General features: G+C 34.3%; 1 protein-coding gene across 2 annotated transcripts in view; it reads left to right on the top strand.

Moving 5' to 3' along the window:
• Window positions 1-4,686: 4,686 nt before the first annotated feature.
• Window positions 4,687-19,671, top strand: part of LOC122046930 (putative rRNA methyltransferase YlbH) — a 33,123-nt gene continuing 18,138 nt past the window's right edge. For both annotated transcript variants that reach the window (XR_006130431.1, XM_042607889.1), the window contains exons 1-5: window positions 4,687-4,937; window positions 5,037-5,137; window positions 5,215-5,325; window positions 17,738-17,842; window positions 18,309-18,413. Coding sequence is in view for 1 of the 2 variants with exons in the window: in XM_042607889.1 (XP_042463823.1) it covers window positions 4,724-4,937; window positions 5,037-5,137; window positions 5,215-5,325; window positions 17,738-17,842; window positions 18,309-18,413 (636 nt within the window). In the remaining variant the exon portion in view is untranslated. The remainder of the gene's footprint in view (window positions 4,938-5,036; window positions 5,138-5,214; window positions 5,326-17,737; window positions 17,843-18,308; window positions 18,414-19,671) is intronic.

Here is a 19,671-nt window from a genome sequence, read left to right as displayed (position 1 = left end):
TGTATTTCACATACTTTAGTTTCTCCAACGCTTTTAACAAGTACGTCACCTCTTCGTCTTATTTTTTTTCTTGGAAGTCTTAAATTGCTTCTTCACATACTATGCGCATAAACATAAAAGACATTTAGATAATCTATTAAATCAAACAAATTACAATAAAATTTGCAGATATCGTCTTACAACAATAGCTTATTTCCTCATTTTGTCATATTTGCCAAACATATCTGCATCCTTTTCTGCCTCTTCATCAGATTTGTCTTCCATCAATTCTATAATATCTCTTTCTTCTTCCATTTCATCCGCAATAATTTTTCCTTTCCCCTTCCCCACAACATCAGGTTCTTTTATAATTTTTTTTCCATCGCCTGGACTTGAAACTTTCTCCGCAGGCTCACTTATATATATTTTTCTACGCTGTCTCTTAGGTAAAGTTTTGAGTCACAATGGACTATCAATTGGAGTATCCCTGTAATCATAGCGACTTCTGTCATGTTCTCTCCTACTTCTTGTTGTAACACCTACAGGTTCAAATTGAGGATTGTCTACAGGCTCGCTATATTGATATTCCATGCCTTTATTTTCAACTATTTTAATTAATTCTTTCACCCTCTCATTCAATTGCATGTTCCCCATTGTTGGCTCTTTAATTCTGTTTACTTGAATAATACAATTACAACACTCATTAATTTGGCTTCCTCCTTCAATGACTTCAATTTGTGATGTCTCCATTGCATGTGGACTGTCATCAAAGCCAACAAGGTTCTCAACCAATGAATTTTCATATTGGGTAGGGATTAGGTCAATCAAAACCTGTAAAAATATTAAAACACATGTTAAAACAAGAATTTTTAACCAAACTATAGTCAAAGTATTCAAAATTACCTCTTCAGAGGAGACTTGATCAAACAATTTCCTCACCTTACTAATATGTGAAGGAATATTCCTCCACTTATTTATTCTTGCTCCTTTTATTTTGTATGATTTTTGGATTGGAACATGCTCCAAAAACCATGCCTGATTCACCATCACAAGGGTTACCTATTCATAAATGTCCGCAAAATATTAATAAATTTCACATAAATTATAAACTTACTGCCAAAAGACCAGCAAATCCCTTTACGTAAGGGAGATTGGTGTTAGATTGTTTTATCCCAGTTGATGAAAATATGTCCCCAATCTTAGGTAATTGTGGAGTCATAAATTCATGGATGACTTCAACCCAGTTGAATCTAGCAAGATTCTCAAAATCATCTACTATATCTATAAGACATAAAGGGACCTTATATGTACTAGAAGAAAATAAGACACAAATAAATATATACAAAATATAGAATTTGAAAAATAATAAAACATCATCTTCTCCTTCAAAACGATTGCCATAAAATTTAAGCAACTCCTCAATTCTTGATCTAGTAACTTCTTTTTTTGTTTGAGAAGTATGTTAGAAAGAGGACACCGGATGCTTTAGTTGAATTCATCGGAATTGAAGTTCCTCGGTTTGCAATACCAAGCAACAATGAAACATCTCTTCTTGTGAAGCCAACCGAAACACCTGACCAAGTTAAATGATTATTAGACTTCTACCAACAAATACAAAAGTATCAGACCCAACGTAGGCCTGATACGTTGCCATATGAAGCAAACGTTAGACCTGCTATTGTATTATATCAGGCTCATGTTGGGCCTGATATGCATCGTATCAGGCCCACGTTGGGCCTGATATGACATCGTATCAGGCCCACTATGGCCCTAATGTGATATCATATCAGACCGACGTTTAGCCAAAGATTTAATTTTACCATACAACTACTTTATGATTAAAATACGAAATTATATATTATACCTGAGAATCTAAATGTTTGACTACTTGAATCCCAATTTTGAAGTATATTGACCAAAATCCCACGGATGTGCTGCATATCTTGTATGCCCAAAAAAATACTAAAGGGTGACTATTTGATCAGCGCTATGTGTCGGTCATGTAAAATAACAAACCCTTGATGCGTTCCTTTCTTCATGGATGCTTAAAAAAAAACTTTTAAAATGACCTAGGACACTGTTCCAATGTAGTTTCTATCCAACGTCAACTGAACCCTACACTTTATAAAAACTAAAACATTTTAATCATACTAGTTGAGCTTCTCAAAATCACAGAGTTTGTAAAATGATACCTTTACAGCTAATTGATGTTGAGAGGATGATGATACACTCGATCGACTTCTTTGGGCCATTATGAGACGAGATGATTGACGTAAACCCTAGAACCCTTCACTGGCGCCTCGCGATCAGTCCTGGTTTTTGGCACCGGAATGCTTGATGCAGCTTGAGAAACACTCGAGGTCACTATACTAGGATTTCATAAGAGGGAAGACTTCTTTGGGCATGTTACGAAGGAGGGAGGTAGACAAATGATCGAAGTTATTTTTTTAAAATCAAAGTTATTCAAAAAGTGGTTCGGATGCCTCAGAACTTGACTACTAAACAGAGGAGATTGGTGGGAGGGTTATATTGGGTATTACACATCACTTACTTGCGCCTTTTCGTATATACAAAACGGTGATGCGCCTTTTGGTAAATACATTATTCCACCTACGCCTTTTGGTAAATTGCCGTTAAAATAAATCATCTATCCACACAATCACATATTTCTAACTATATTGTTAACCAGGGTCAACCCTGAGGTATGTCACCAGGGACGATGACCAAGCATATTTCTAACTATATTGTTAACCAGGGTCAACCCTGAGGTATGTCACCAGGGACGATGACCAAGGGCCCCTGATTTTTAGGGGCTCCTAAATTTGACATGCATATATATTATATATTATATATACTTAGATTGTTTTAATAAAAACCTAAAAAATATATTTGATTGAATTATTTTAATAAAGGTCCAAAAATATATATATTGTTGAATTATTTTAATAAAGTCCAAAAATATATATTTTCTATTAAAATTTAAGAAAAAAAATCTAAAAATGAAAAGAAAGAAAAAAAGGAAGGTAAATAATTTTTTTTTCTTTCCAAGATTTTATTTCTTGTACATTTATAGAAGTTATAAGACTCTAAAGAGTAAAGTATAAATCTTGAACATTAATTTCCTCCTTTCTTCTCCTTTGAATATCTTCAAATTAAATTAGAAAAGTTTATTAATTTAATTTCATCAACATCATTCATCAATATACAAACTTACAACGTAAGTTACCTACTTATCTATATTTTTTCTTATTGTCAATATTCAATATTTATTTTTAATATTGTATTAGAGTCAATATTTTATAATTTTTCTTATAGATTTAAAAGAGTTTCAATAAATCATCCAAATTTTAATCATTATAGAATAAGTTATATCTATTGCTTTAAGCACAAAGTAGACTTTATTATTCTTTGACTATTATTTTCACTGCTTGTGTTTGTTTCATTATTAGCTTTGCTGTTGGTTTTGTGTGTTTTATTTTTACACTTAAAATTTGTAATACAAATCTGTTTCTAAAAAAAATATCAATATTGGAGTTAGAAAAGAAACAAAAGAAAAAGAGTGAAACATATTATTAAAACTCACAAAGGTGTTCTTCGTAAGTTTTTTAAAACTAGCTCTTCAATTGAAAATTCAGTTGATGAATTGCAAGAAGAAAGTCAAGAAGAACTAAATGATTATGTAACAAATGAACAACAATCGAGTAATCAAGAAGAATTAAATAATCACGCAATCAATGAGTGGGAATAATTGAGAGAAAATGATAATCATAATCATGCAACGAATGAGCAGGAAGAATTGAGAGAAAATGATAATGATTTGAATATAAATGACTGGACAATTTTATGTATCGAAAATGAGGTGTTAGAAAAACTTAATTTCGATGACCTTATTGATGATTTTGCTTATCAAAATGTTAGAGGATATATATTTTTTCAATAATTATTTCATACTTGTATTTTTTTTATTTGTAGGTATTACATTTTTTTGGAGAAACTTAGGAAACATATTTTGTATGATGTTGTATTTTTTGAAAAATAAATTTTATATGAAGTTTATCATATTTTAAATGAAATATATTGATTTTCAAATTTTTTTATTAAACTATATTCAAATTGTACGGTAGTAAATTTTTTTCTTAAGAGGTCATTTTTTTTCTTTTCGCCTAAGGGCTCCTAAAAGTCAAGGTTGACCCTATTGTTAATTAACACACACACAACTTAATTTAAAATACACAATTAATTTCAAAATCTATGCTTTGATATAAATTATTGGGGCAAAATGAAAAAAATGATTAAAATTAATTTTTAATCTGGAATGATATCAAAGATTAAAGTATTATCCTACCATCGAAAAATCCAATATCCTTAAACAAAAGCAAACAAATTATAAAGGGACAGCAATATTTTTCTCTTATAATTAATATTTTTTTAATTGATATTAAACATTTAATTTTTTAAATCGACTTGAAAGACATCTTAAATTCTTTCGTTATAAGTTCGAGGGCAATAAGGGTAATAATATTATTTAAGAAAAATAATATGTATAAGAAAAAATCTAAGAAATACTTAAGAAAAAGTGAAATGGTGTCCATTAATTAATTTATATGTCTATCTCTCTGAAAATTATTTTAAGATTTTTTTTTTGGAAAACCACGAGATGGTGTGATCTTTAATCCAACGGCACATAATACCCTGCGTATCTGGGAAGCCATGGCTTCTCCCGAGTGGCATTGTAGTGACGCCGATGATGGCGTCGTCTTCCTTCCTCGCTCCGCCGCTTCCTCTCTTATCCTCGCTTCGCCAACCTCAGATTCATCCCCGCTGCGCTTCTCTCTGTCCTTCTTCCCTCACCGCCGCTCTCCCCCCTCCCCCGGGTTCCCCCAGATGCAACAGTTGTTGCCGCTGCCGCTGCCGCTGCCGCAGCCGTCCCTCCCTTCCTATTTTCTGTTTCTCACTCAGTAGGCACAATATCATCGCCTCCGCATTCTCTCCGCTAATTGCTAAACTAATTTACTCCAAATATCTAACTGATGGAGCCTTCCGCTGGTGTGGTGTAGATTCCAGAGCGGCCTACGCGAGCGAGGAGGAGCGTAACAAGAAGTTACTCGAGAGCTATGGCCTCGACCCCTCAGACTTCTTATCTCGCTCCGTTAACGAGGTTCTGTTTTTCCCCCCTTCTACTTGCGTTGCTTTAGTGCCCGTCGTGCTTGACTGAGCCATGGGTGCATGCCGCAGCCCAGGAGGAGGAGGAGGAGGGATCAAGGAGAAGAGGTAGGAAAGGGTAAGCATGTGCCTCTATTTCAGGAGTCGAAGCCGCCTCTGCGTACTACACATAAACTGCTTCAGGTACTCAACAAAAGAAATACGTTTCTGTGATAAACTGTTCATTTTCAGAAATTTTGATCGGGCGTTAGGACATTACATAAATATCAGTTCCTATAGAGGAGATGGCTCTGCATAGCACACTTGCTATTAAGTGTCCGGAAAAGATAAAAACTAGTGCTTTTTGATGCCTTCGACTAACACACAGTTTAGGAATTCATTTTAGGATTTCATTCTTGTCTTCCATGGCCTGATTTTGAAGTGTTGGGATTGAAGGAATTCACATATTTCTACAATGGTATGATATTGTCCACTTTGGACATAGATTCTCATGGTTTTATTTTTGGTCTCTACCCAAAGGTCGCATACCAATGGAGATATTTTTATTTATTTTAAACCCATGATCTTTTTCATATTTTTCTAATATGGAACATTGATTATATTCCCAACAATTCTTCCCTCAAACGAAGGACCACCATTACTCGTATGGTTCGGGCCTCCTCGCAAGCATCCGGTCACTTTTGACCTGCTTTGGGCTTCCTGTAAATATCCGGTCACCCTAACCTGCTCCCCTCAAATGAAGGACCACCATTACTCTCATGATTCAGACCTCCCCACATGCATTTAGTCGCTCTTGACCTGCTCCAGCCTCCCCGTAAGCATCCAGTTACTCTTGACCTGCTTTGGGCCTCCCCGCAAGCATCCGGTCACTCTTGATTTGCTCCAGCCTCTCGCAAGCATCCGATCACCCTGACCTGCTCCGGGTCTCCCCGCAAGCATCCAGTCACTCTTGACCTGCTTTGAGCTTCCCCTCAACTTCGTTTAAGGTCACCCCACATGACATTTGATATCTAGCCTGGACCATAACTCTGATACTATTTGTTGGGATCGAAAGAATTCACATATATCCATAATGCTATGATATTGTCCACTTTGAGCTTAAGCCTTTGTGGTTTTATTTTTAGGCTCTACCCAAAAGACCTCATATACCAATGGAGATATCTTCATCCCTTTTAAACCTATAATCTTTTCCATACATTTCTAATGTGAGACTTTAATTGTATTTCTAACATGAAGGTACATGTTGCCACCCCTAGCCTTGAGCTACAATTCTTTTGCACACACCCTTTTCCTTTGGCGATTTCTTGTCCTTAGGTACTCAACAAGCTCGTCCATCCATTCAACATATTCCTCTACTTCACACTCAAGAAACTCTTGCTTCTCAAGCTGTCAATCTGTATATTTATTTCCTTCCCTAATTCCTTTGATAGTCTGGTGGCTAACTTAAATACTGCATCTTCATTTGAGTTATCATCGTGAGTGGTCGGTTTGGTAGTAAAGGAGTCAAATTATTCTATCAACTCTTTAGCCCTGATTAAGTAAACTACCAAGGAAGCTTCTTTGACCTTGGACCCTTCACTGACCTGTCTTGCAGTTAATTGGGTGTCACTAAACCCTTTGAGTTTCTCCATTAACGTCTAATGCTTCTAAGGACTAAGTTCCATCTTATGGTTGTTAAAATCAACTTATACTGATACCAACCACTTGAGTTAGATTGATATAGAACTTCCTGAGAAATGGATTCTCATGTAGATTGACTGAGAAGCACTGGATTCTCATGTAGATTGACTGAGAAGCACAAAAACTAGAAATTCATAGCTATTAGCCACAAATGTGTTTGATTCACTAGGAAATAGATTGAATCAAATGAGATTCATTTAAATCGATAGTGAAATGGGACAGGATTGATTGGAATTTTTTCATATTAAGTTGGTTTTGTTAAACATGACTGATCTAACTCTACTTTTAGCTGATCTCAGTTTGAATCCTAGTGAAAGCACACTGTTCCGAGGAGATAATCTTTGTAACTTGCTTGAATTTTAACTAAAATTACTAAACCTCATGAGATTCATATGAGCTTGAGCTTGATCATTCAATTTTGTCACTTTTAGTAGCCTTCCACTAGCTAGCCTATATTCCTCATAGATTTCTCACGACCATCATGGAGGCCTCGCGAGGGTCTCATGACCGCTGCAGAGGCATTGTGATGGCCTTGCGTTCGTTAACAGCGCGGAGCAGAGACAAAGGCGGAACAGGAACAATGCTTTTAATTAAAAAACTTACGTTAATAAGTTAAATAAACTCCTAATCATAGTTGGTATAATTTAAATAATCTTAATTAAACTCTAATAAAACTATCATATTAATTCAATATATATTTAAAAAATTTTATTTTTATTTTTTATTTTAGAATATTTTGATTAATTTTTTATTTTTAGTATATATATCGCAAGGGCCTCGCGGCCACTACGAAGGCCTCGCTCAAGTCTCATGGCCATTGCGAAGGCCTCTTGAGGGTTTCATGGCTGCTGTGGAGGCATCACGATGGCCTTGCGTTCACTAGCAGCACGGAATAGCGATGAAGGTGGAACATGAACAATTCTTTTAATTAAAAAAACTTACGTTAATAAGTTCAATCAACTCCTAGTTATAGTTCGTAGGGATGTAAACAAGCTGAGCCGAGCCGAGCCGAGCTTTGGGGTGTTCAAGTTTGTTTGATAAGGTAATTGAGCAAAGCCGAGCCGAGTTTAAAATGAACCATGCCTTTGAAATGATTGTTCAAGCTTAGCTTAATTTATTTTTTATGAGCTTGAGCTTGTTCGAAGTTTGGCTTGAGCTTGGTTCGTTTAGATGTTATCGGGCTCTCAATTTAAGCTTGGCTTGATCTTGGTTTGAGCTTGGTTCGTTTAGATGTTATCAAACTCTAAATTTAAGCTTGTTTGATTGTTTGAAACTTTTAGTTGTTTAATTGATTATTGAGCTTGATAATTCAAACATATTTATTTATTTTATTTTATTATATTATTTATTTAGCATATTGATAAGAGTTGATTCGTGAATATTGTTCACGAACGTTGTTCATGAACGTTAACGAGCTGAACACATGTGTTCAACCTTGTTTGTTTAGTTTATCGAACTATTTAGGCTTGTTTGTTTAATTGATCTTGTGTATATTGAACGAACATAAACAAGCTCTTACCAAGCCGAACACCAAGCTTCTTTACGAACGTTTGGTTCATTTACAGCTCAAATAGTTGGTATCATGTAAATAATCTTAATTAAACTCTAATAAAACTATCCTATTAATTCAATATATATTTTATATTTTTATTTTTTTAAATATTTAGATTAATTTTTTATTTTTAGTTTATATATTTTATATTTGAAGGGGAGCCTTGGCGCAACGGTAAAGTTGTTGCTTTGTGGCTAAAAGATCACGAGTTTAAATCCTGAAAACAGCCTCTTGCAAAAAGCAGGGTAAGTCTGCGTACAATGAATCCTTCCCTGGGACCCTGTATGGTGGGAGCTTCGTGCACCGGGCTGCCTTTTTTTATATATTTTATATTTAAAAAATAAAATATAAAATATCGAAACCATACACGATACGGTACCGAAACCATATCGTTCTGGTCTAGGACCGAAACGAGTTTTTAAACCTTGCTAATATATTATGATAACTTTATACCAATTGTGATTCATTATTGATTAATAATCTAATAGATATACATATGTTTTATTATTACTAACTAAATCTTTTTTGGACTTCTTCCTCGTTTAATGTACGTATTTATCATAGTTTCACATCATCTAATTTGAGTATTTATTGATCATCTAAGTATATATCCGTACCATCATAAAGGTGTCTTTTAGAGTTTGCCCTCGATAAGCGCAACTTCGACTTTCTCTCTAATGTTCTTATTTATTTTTTGTCTTTCATCGTATGTCAGCATATCCATCTTAATATCCTCATCTTTGTGACTTATTTTTTTGCTTGTGTGCTCGGGAATAAGTGTGGCGTAGCTAGGATTTTCACTTAGGAGGGGCAAAGAGATGGAGTCGGCGAACAAATGACGGTGATGCTGGCAGTAAACAACGGTGTCGGCTAAGCGAAAGAAATCAATTAAGAAAATTTCACCTCAATTAAAAGGTTTTTTTATGGAGCATCGACGAAATGACGTCGTTAGCCAAGTGAAGACGACGACCATGCAACAAATGACAGCGACGATGGTAGCAATCGATGTGCGGCGATAGCAACTTGGGCTATAACGACAGCGACATGTCGCGGAAGATTTTGTGGGTAAAATTAGAGTTAGGAAAAAGAATATGAAAGAAATTAGAGGAAGAAAAAAAAATGAAAAGAGGAAAATAAAAGTTCGGAATTAGAGAAGGAAGAAGAAAAACAGACAGAGAAAAAAAATTGACTTGGGAAAAGAGGAAAATGGGTTCGGCTGAAAGAGTTTTAATTGGAATTTTTTACTAAAAAGACGAGAAAGTTTCAAAATTTATGACTATACCTTTTTAAAATCTTTTTCCCACCGTGTTAATATTTTCCTTGAATTCCAGGGGTGCGACCGCACCCCTGAGCCTTATATAGTTACGCCTATGGGAATAACCCAACATTCAACTCTATATAGCATACCAGGTCTAATGGTTGTCTTGTAGAACTTTCCTCTAATAGATTTACATGTATAATAATGATCTAATATCAGTTAATAATTGGTTTTTTATCAAATGATAGCAATAATTTGATATAGCTAATCTAGCAATGATGATAATGCGATATTTTTATAAGATTAGTTACTAAAGCATCATACTTAGCTTTATTGCTAGTAAGTAAGAATTTAAACTTTAGTGCTCTCTATATTACCCTTTAAACTAACCAATACTAGTTTTGCTCCTCTACTAAAAAAACAGAGCAGCTTGGTGCACATAACTCTCACTAATATGGGCGTCTGGGGAAGGATTTATTGTACGCAACCTTATCTTATATTGCAAAAAGCTGTTTCTGCGACTCGAACTCGTGAGTTCCAATACTAGTTTTGCTCCTCTATTTTATTACAATATTACCCTACACGATATGTTTACTATCTTGGGAATGACTAAAGGGAAATTCCCCGTAGCTAATGCTTAGACCAACTTGCGGTGGATGAGCATGCATTTCATGACCCATTTTCTGATATCCCATTTGAGTCCACCTTAAGTTGGTCCAAGTATTAGCTATCAGAAAATTTCCTTCGTTCATTCCGTTGTTGGTAAAGGTGTTATCTACATTTCCTCATACCTAATATTGATTCAAGTATTAACTACTGAGAATTTCCTTTGGTCATGCCTGTCTGTCTTGGTGTGAATTTTCATACCAAGTATTTGCTTAACACTAAAAATGGCTGATTTTTTGCCTAACTAGGAGAGTAGAATCTGAGTGAATTAAGGAGGGCATACAAAATTTGAAAATGCACATACTTATTGGCGTAAAAGCTTAATGTTCATTTTCTGGTTTTGACAAAAGTAGGATCATATTATATTTTTTAATTAACTCTCACAAATAAAATGGAGTTTTTTAATACCATGTTGAGATGAAAATTATTCCATTTGAAATTAGTAAGCAACTCTCTCTACCTATATATGATATTAGTGGGCATATGAGAGTTTACATGCACACTCCTAGTCTTACATATTTACAAGTGATTCAATGACATGCTGTCTAGAATTCTAGATGAACTTGTTGGAGAGCTTGCTCACAAGTTTCTAGTATGTGGTCTACATTCCTTAAGCTAAATGATGTAATCATGTAATAACACACACCTCTAGTAATAAGAAGGTCAACATTTCATCATATGTCGTTATGTTGACACCATTTGGTCAATCTAAGATAAAGGATAATAGTCCTTTGGACATGCTTTGTTTGATTTAGTAAAGCTCCTCGTGCATTTCCACCTAATAATCTTTTCTATTATTACTACATTGGTCAATCAGGTTTGGGAATTCAATCTCCTTAATAAACTACTATTAGAAATCTTTGAACCTTTTTGTCTATAATGTGTACCTTTGTGCGTTGGCTAATTTATGGGATTTCTATTAAACTAGAGGGTGATTGGCCATGATGTGGTTGGTGATGCTTGAATATATTCTTGTTTATTCTCGACATGTCCTTGATTCACTAGGCAAAAACTTCTTCAAACTCCTTGAATACGTCTAGTATATGGACATTGTGCACCTTTTCCTACTTGTTGCCCAAATGTATTGTCTTATTCACTCAACTAGGGATCAACTCCCTTTCCCAAGATTATTCCATGGGTTCAAGTTGCATTGGAACTTTTGGTAATGCACAATTGGAGATCTTTGTTGTGCATTGTGCAAGCTTTTATTGTGTGTTTCATACAACAACAACTAAGCCTTATCCCACTAGGTGGGGTCGGCTATATGATTCTTTTTATACCATTGAACTTTATCCCCTATTATATCATTATCTATAATTAAATAAATTTTATCTTATTTTATTATTGCTAACCATTTTTTTTATCTTCCTCTTCCTCATTTGGTGTGTGTATGTGTTATAGTTTCACATCATCTAACTGGAGCAATATTTATTGGTCTTCTAAGTATGTACCATCTTAAACGTGTCTCTCGGAGTTTTTCCTCAATAGATGCTACTCAGACTTTCTCTTTAATGCCCTCATTTCTTATTCCATCCATAATCGTATGTCCACACATCCACTTTAACATCCTTATCTCTGCACTTTTTATCTTCTGCGCACGTGCTCGAGTCATAACCCAACATTTAGCGCCATATAATATAGCAGATCTAATCGTCGTTTTGTAGAACTTCCCTTTAAGTTTTAGAGGTACTTCACGATCATATAAAACACCCGACGTTCTACTCCATTTTAATCATCCTGCTTGTATTCTAAGTAAGACATCTCTTTCAATTCCTCAATCATTTTGCAAAATGATTCTAAATACTTATAGCTCTCAGTTTCAAACAACTCATCATCTTCTAACTTAACAATTGTCTCATTATGTCTTGCTAAACTTAAATTTCATATATTCTGTCTTTACTCTACTAAGCCTAAAATCTTTCACTTCTTGTGTTTTTCGCCAAGATTCTAGTTTAACATTTACTCTTTCACACGTCTCATCTACCAAAACAATATTATTTGCAAATAATTTACATTATGGTACTGTGTTTTGTGAGTTCATTCATAATTAGTGTAAAAAAATAGGAACTTAGAATTGATCCTTAATGTAATCCTATCTTTATTGGAAATGCTTCAGTTAATCTGCTTGAAGTCTTCACTCAAGTCGTTAGATCCTCATGCATATCCTTAATTAGTTTAATATATGTTATGCTAACACCTCTCTTTTCTAGAATTCTCCATATAATTTGAGGTCTTTATTATAAGCTTTTTCTAAGTTAATGAATACATATGTAGGTCTTGTTTTTGCTCTGATACTTTTCAATTAGTTGTCAAAGAAGATGTATACCTTTTATTGTCGATCTTCCAGACATTAATTCAAATTGATTTTCGGTCACCGTGGTCTCCTTAATCTTTTTTCTATTACTCTTTCCCAAAGTTGCCCGTATAGTTTGCACAATTTTGTACGTCTCCCTTATTCTTATTTAAGGGAACTAGAGTACTTATCCACCATTGATCATACATTTTTTTCATTTTTAATATCATGTTAAATAGTTTTGTAAACTATTTAATACTTTGTTTCTCTAGACACTTCCATACCTCTATCCGAATATCATCCGGTCCAACGACTTTTCCATTGTGCATCCCATTTAAAGCTTGTTAACTTCTGAACAAGGTTCAAAACTTCGTTCCGTGCCAGGCGGAATGGGCGAAACTTACTGTTTCGTCCGTGCACCAAAACCGGCACTAAACTAGCGACGATTTCGTCGCATGCGTCATGCGCTAGGAGGAATCACGTGTGCTAGAAGGAAGCGCGTTCGTCGTCTGCAGCGTCGCCAGATGCTTCCGGTGGGCGTCGCAGGGCATCCTGACGCGATGTTTCTGGCGACGCCGAAAGCGTCGAGGGACGCTTCCGGCGCCGTCAGAGGTGTTTGTGGGGCGTCAGTGACATCGCGGGTGCACGGACGTGCGGGTAGGCGGGTGAGGGCGGGCGTGACGCAACTGTGCAAAATTAATATTTTAAATAAATCAAACAATTCCTTCTTGTTTGTGATATTTTAAAAATGCTTTCATTAACCCTAATTAAATTATCTCAATAAAATATAAAAAAATATATTTAAAATTAAAAAAAAATTAATAAATTTTATTAAATAATATTCCGAATTGTTTTTACTGTTTTAAAAATTCTAAAAAAATTAAAATATAAAAATTCTAATAAATCAAATTTATATTCTTATATATATATAAATTATTTTATATATTTTTACTATTTTAATGTTTTATTGATATTCTAATTTTTTTACTATTTTAAATATATATTATTTAAATTATTAATTAAGTAAATAAATTTATATATATAATAGTATTTTGTATTAATTTATATAATTATGATTATTTAATTGGAATATTGGAGAACTATAAATGTTATCTAAGTAAAATATTACACTAACCATTGCTTCTATTTGATTCACGCTAACATACTATGATATTATGATTTATCAATTTTAATTCAAGTTATTTATAGATCAATTGTTTTTAAAAAAAAATTATATTTGATTATTTTTTATAACAATATTAAGTTATTTAATAATGAAAACTTATATAAAATTAATATATAACTTATTTTTAAATTATACATAATAAATATATTTATCTAATAATTACTATATATAAATAAAAAAATACCGAAACCGTGTCGACACGGCACGATACTGAAGCCGTATTGTTCCGGTCTGGGATTGAAACCTCAGCACGGTCGAAATTTTAAACCTTGCTTCTGAAGTTTGAATTCTATGATAAAATTTAAATTTCTATACTCATGTGACTTAATTTAAATTACCTAAGTTAAATGGCCACCTAAACTTTTATTAAAAAGTTGATGAAAATAATTTTTCCATTGTTCTTTTATTTCTTCATCATTTACTAGTACCCTATTGCATTCATCTTATTATAGCACATACGATGGATGTATGACATTTCTGGTGTAACAACTAGGCATTGAATCTCGTAGGAACTCATGACCTGGAATTCACCCCACCATGTGCCTCCCGCCAATGTACTTGAATTTACCTCTCTCTATACCTGTGGGGTTGGCTCTAAGGGGTCGCTAAGGTGGCAGATCCGTCTATTGCATTCATCTTTAATATATTTTATTTGGATAAGATCTCTTGTCTTCTTTTCTCTCACTTTAACTATTCTATAAATGTCCTTTTCCCTTGTTTTGTATCTAATTTTTCATATAATCGTTCAAAAATTTCAATTTTTGCTTTATTCATTACTTTCTTAGCTTTTTTTTTTGGCTATCGTATATTTTTTTAAAGTTTTTCTCATTCTTACAAATATATAATTCCTTATAAGCGGTTCGTTTTTCATTCACTTTATCTTGTACTTTCTCATGTCACCACCAAGATTCCTTACTTGATGGTGCATGTCCTTTTGACTTACTGAGTACACTCTTAGGTACTATTTTCAACTTTGATATCATCTTATCCCATGTATTAGAGTCATTGTATATTTCACCTAATGCTTGTACTTCTACCTTCTCCTTAAATATGTTTTGCTTTCCATTTTTGTTATTTCCACCACTTAATTCTAGGAGTTGTATATATTTTTATTTTATTAATACTATACTTGAGGTGTATATCTAACACTATTAACCTATATTGGATAGTTAAGCTTTCTTCAGGGATGACTTTACAATCTTTACAAATCTTTCTATCTCTCTTCTTAACCATAAGAAAGCCAATTTATGATTTATTATTTCCACTTTTGAACGTGACCAAGTGTTCTTCTCTTTTCTTAAAAAATGTATTAGATAATATAAGGTCATATACTATGGCAAAATCCAATATAATTTTTTCTTCCTCATTTTTCATTCCAAACCCATAACCTCATATGCCCTTTCATATTCTTTGTTTTTCACTCGAGATGCCCATTTAAATCGTCTCTTATTAAAATCATTTAATTTGGCGGAATGCTCTATAATACTTCATATAGATCGTCCTAAAACCTTGATTTGATAACTTCATCTAGCATATATGTTAATTACGTTCATAGTTTCTTTTGCTAGAATGGGAGCCTTGGCGCAACGGTAAAGTTGTTGTCATGTGACCAAGGTCACGGGTTGGAAACAACCTCTTGCAAAAAGCAGGGTAAGGCTGCGTACAATAGATCCTTCCCTGGGACCCCGCATGGCGGGAGCTTCGTGCACCGGACTGCCCTTTATAGTTTCTTTTGCTACTACTCTGAGCTATAATTCTATCTCCTTTTTAAACTACTCCTATAACTTCATCCTTTAACGAACTATCTACAACAATACCCACTCTATTTCTTGTTTAACTATACCATAACTTAAAACCCGAGTTTTCTATTATCTTTGCCTTCTTGCCTATCTATTTTGTTTCTTGTACACACAAAATATTAATTCTTCTCCTAATCATTGCATATACTACCTCCATTGATTTGCTAGTGAGAGTTCCTATGTTCCATATTCTAAATCTTAAACTATTAGTTTTCTTATAATATTTGTTCTTATTCAACATATGGTACGTTAAAGTCAAATCATGTAACGTGAACTCTTGCATATTTAGCACTACACTCGGGTTCTGGAGATGTAGCGGTCCTTGCCGAGATGTTATAGTCAGATCCTTGTAAGGCATTATTTCCGGGGAACAACTTAGCATTAACACAATAGTTTAATGAATTCATTCATTGAATATTTGCCTTAATTTTAACACTATTTGTCAACTTAATGCAACCCTCCTCTTTTATCCAGGCTTGGGACTAACCATGACTAATTTGTCATGGGCGGAGTTGATATAAAACTAGGAAGAAGATAAGTTGATATAAAGGTTTCTTTAGTTGTAGTTTCCTCTATTCCTTTACCTGGATAAGCTGAGGGAACGAAAAGACGGGAGAAATCTTTCCCAGCTTCCTTCTATATTACTTCTGTCCAATTTGGGAGAAAACTTATTTTGGTGTGGAATGAAATTCAAATTGAGCTTAAAAAATTTATTTATTTTTCAAATATATTTTGATATATGATTTTCTTTTTCTTATTTTTACAAATGAAGTTTAAATTTTTTTCCCCTCCTTTCCTCTCATCAAAGGATTTCAAATAAGAAGGCTTTGGCGGAAGATCATCTCCAATGTTTGCCAAACTGGTATCATGGCTGTTGGAAGCTAGAAAGAATGATAAGGAAAGGCAGCAGCAGGAGGGATGAAAGACATTCTCCCCTTCACTTGTTTGGTGAAATAGTCATAGGCTTATAAAGGCCATGGGGGAGTAGAGCTTCTCAATGACACTAGTTAGAAGAGGTGCATGCCCACATATCTATCGCTGGTTTATATTAGCATGATTAGTCTATTAGGCACCTAGTCCCACTTGTTGACCTTTGATTGGTTAATATGTTTCATATCTATTCCACCCTCTAGAGGGGAGCAATCTCCTATCCAAGTGTCACTTGGTGACATGCAGGTACAAGGGGCGTGTAGCTTATTCCTGGGCCAAGTGCTGACCTGTATTTTATGTTTAGCTAAAAACTCAATATAGTTCTTTACTAGTTAATGTTTGTTTGAGTTTGGTTTCTAAATTGTCTTATCTAAATCCAAATCCTGATTTTTTTGGGCAAATCTAATTGATTAGGGAGTTGAATTATATTGAATGCAAGATTGTGGCTAATCCCGATCCCAACCCCACATTCTATCTTCAAACTTTCACAAAACTAATGCCTAATAATGACAAGGGTGGTATTATTGTATCAGAACTAGTAAATTCGTTTTCCTTTCACTATGGAAAGAAAGACCCCCCTTAAAAGCATCCTTTGTAAACATGCTTCAGTTAAGTATACACCATAGAATTTAGAAAAAAGGTAAAGATTGCACATTCATCAGGGTAAATAACTAAATGATTATACATAATCAAATAATATTCTTGTAGGGCTAGTGATGTTATGGACATTTTGTGCTCCTGATTAGTCTATAGAGAGGATCAAGAAATGAGAGGAAGGCTGGCAGTCTTCCAGGGGTAATATTACTTTTGTAGAATCCTAACTCTAAAAAAGGTGCTGTGATTGATACCATGTACATTTGTTGGAAGGATATTTTTATTGTTTATATTATTGAGATAACAATTATATATGTATATATAGACTCATAGTAAACCTCTAAACCTAGAAGTATTACTATGGAACTAAACGTACTACACTAATAAGCTTATTAATTTAATTCCTTTAACCACTGCAACTTGTGAACAATACTGCTCGAATTTTAAATTTTGTCCTACTTTTGGGCGTCTCGACCGAATTCATCACCACAGACCACTCATAATCTGGTGGTCTCTGTGCTGATCAATGCTAGAACTGAAAAATATTCATGCTACCATTATGTTCCGAAATTTTAATGGATCTGGCACTTTACTTTCAAATTTGGCTTTGGATACTGAAAAATAATTTTTGGCCTAGGTGTTAGGAGGAAAAGCTTGTAGGAAGAAGTTGCTTTCACCAAAAGGCATGGATGTACGTCCAATGATGGAAGTTGTAAAGGGGGCAGCCTTTGGCATTTTACAGGTAATGAGATTGATGCACTTCGTTGATACTCTCTTTAGTATGCGGTTCTCCGTTGGTACTTTTTCATATAAGAGTTCCAGTGCAACACATATATACCTGTTAAAAGTGTAATGGTAGTTGTGAGATGTAGAAGCTTAAGCTTTTCAATCAAGTTGTTTTCTAAAGAAATGATTGGAATAGTTAGAACAGGTTACAAATTCTTGGTCTTCTATGTTATTTACATGTTTAAATGCTATGCATATGGGCTATTTTCATGACCATTCCATCATTGGCTTGCTATAATCTTCTCTTTTGTTCCGTCAGTCAATTTGAATTCAAATCCAAATTGCATATGTTGGGGGATGCCAAAATATAACATAATATTTGGATTGGTTCTATTAATTTAAGCTGTTACTCTAGTGGTTGCTCCCTCAAATTTGGCCTCTTCAACAATGAAATTGATTTCATAGTTTCTTTATGTTCTTAGGTGGCTGGTGGTTGCCCTGCATCACTAAGGCCAGGACGCTGGTTAGACTTATACAGTGGAACTGGAGCTGTTGGTATTGAAGCTATCAGTCGTGGATGTTCAGAGGTATACATTTAAATAAGCAATATACATCTCAATATTACCTGCTCAAAGGTCCTTTCTCACCAATTGGCTGTTCCTTTAAAGAATGAGCTTAGGGTAAGACTGAATTAAACAATCTCTTTCAAACTTCAATTCACTTTTAAGCAAAAAAATCAAAAAAGTTAAACGGATTACTTTTAATATACACTATTCATCAATAATACATATAAAGGTAGAAAGGGTTATCTAGATCTCTTAGAGGAGGAATCTAATTTGCCCTCTAACATGGTATTAATATCATCCTTTTCTACATCAATCACATCTCTCGGTCGTTGCATGGACACCTTTTCTGTGTGCATCAACCACTCTCGTTATGTACGCTCACCTCTCTTGCTACGCATGTCCATTGCTCTTGCTGTGTACATCCAGTTCTCTTGTGGTGCTCATCCATTACACTCGATGTGTGTCTATTGTGCTTGTCTGCATACACCATGCTCGCTGAGCATGTCCATCACGTTTGTCGCATGCATCCACATGCTTGCTGTGTGCTTCCATTGTGCTCGGTGAGTGCATCCTCTACCCAAGCATTATCTCCTCTATGTGCCCTTTAGCATGGGCACCCTCACTGCCTCCCTTATGTGATGACTGAGTCTTATGCCCTCCAAGTCACACGAGCATCCTCCTTTCCTTACGTGAGTCATTCCACAAATCTCAAATTGGCACTGAATCTCAAGCTGATGTTTCTTGACTCTTCGCATGTATTATTTTGTGGATCTCAAGCTGGATTCCTCCTTTCTTTGCTTGCATCACTTTGTTAAGATCTTAAGTTGCATCAGTCCAACTTTCTTCACATGCGTTATTTTACAAACATCTCAAGCTTTTTTGATCTTCTCTTTGTGAGTTATTTTTGCAGACATAAAAGTTGAATATATTTATAACAAAATTGTCTCTACACTACATTTGAATTAGTTTGAGGGTAAGTGTGATGAAATTTTGTGTAATTATGTAAATCTTAAGGGAGTATTTATAATATCCCCTATTCATCAATGTGTGTGTATATATATAAAAGGAAGAACTTAATTTTCCCTCAAAACAAACAATTTAGTTGGTTTTTAGTCAATAAATTGCTAAAATCAAAATAGGATATTTTATTGTAATATTTGGATATATAATGGATTGACAATTAAGGTGGAGTAATTCATTAAAATCATTCATTCAATCCAATCCATTTCATACTTTATGATGTGAAAGGTAAAAGATTCCTTTTACCACTATTAATATA

This window comes from Zingiber officinale, chromosome 2B (assembly GCF_018446385.1).
Source record: "Zingiber officinale cultivar Zhangliang chromosome 2B, Zo_v1.1, whole genome shotgun sequence".
In the NCBI taxonomy this organism is placed as follows: Eukaryota; Viridiplantae; Streptophyta; class Magnoliopsida; order Zingiberales; family Zingiberaceae; genus Zingiber; species Zingiber officinale.
This window is presented reverse-complemented; position numbering and strand designations above follow the sequence as displayed.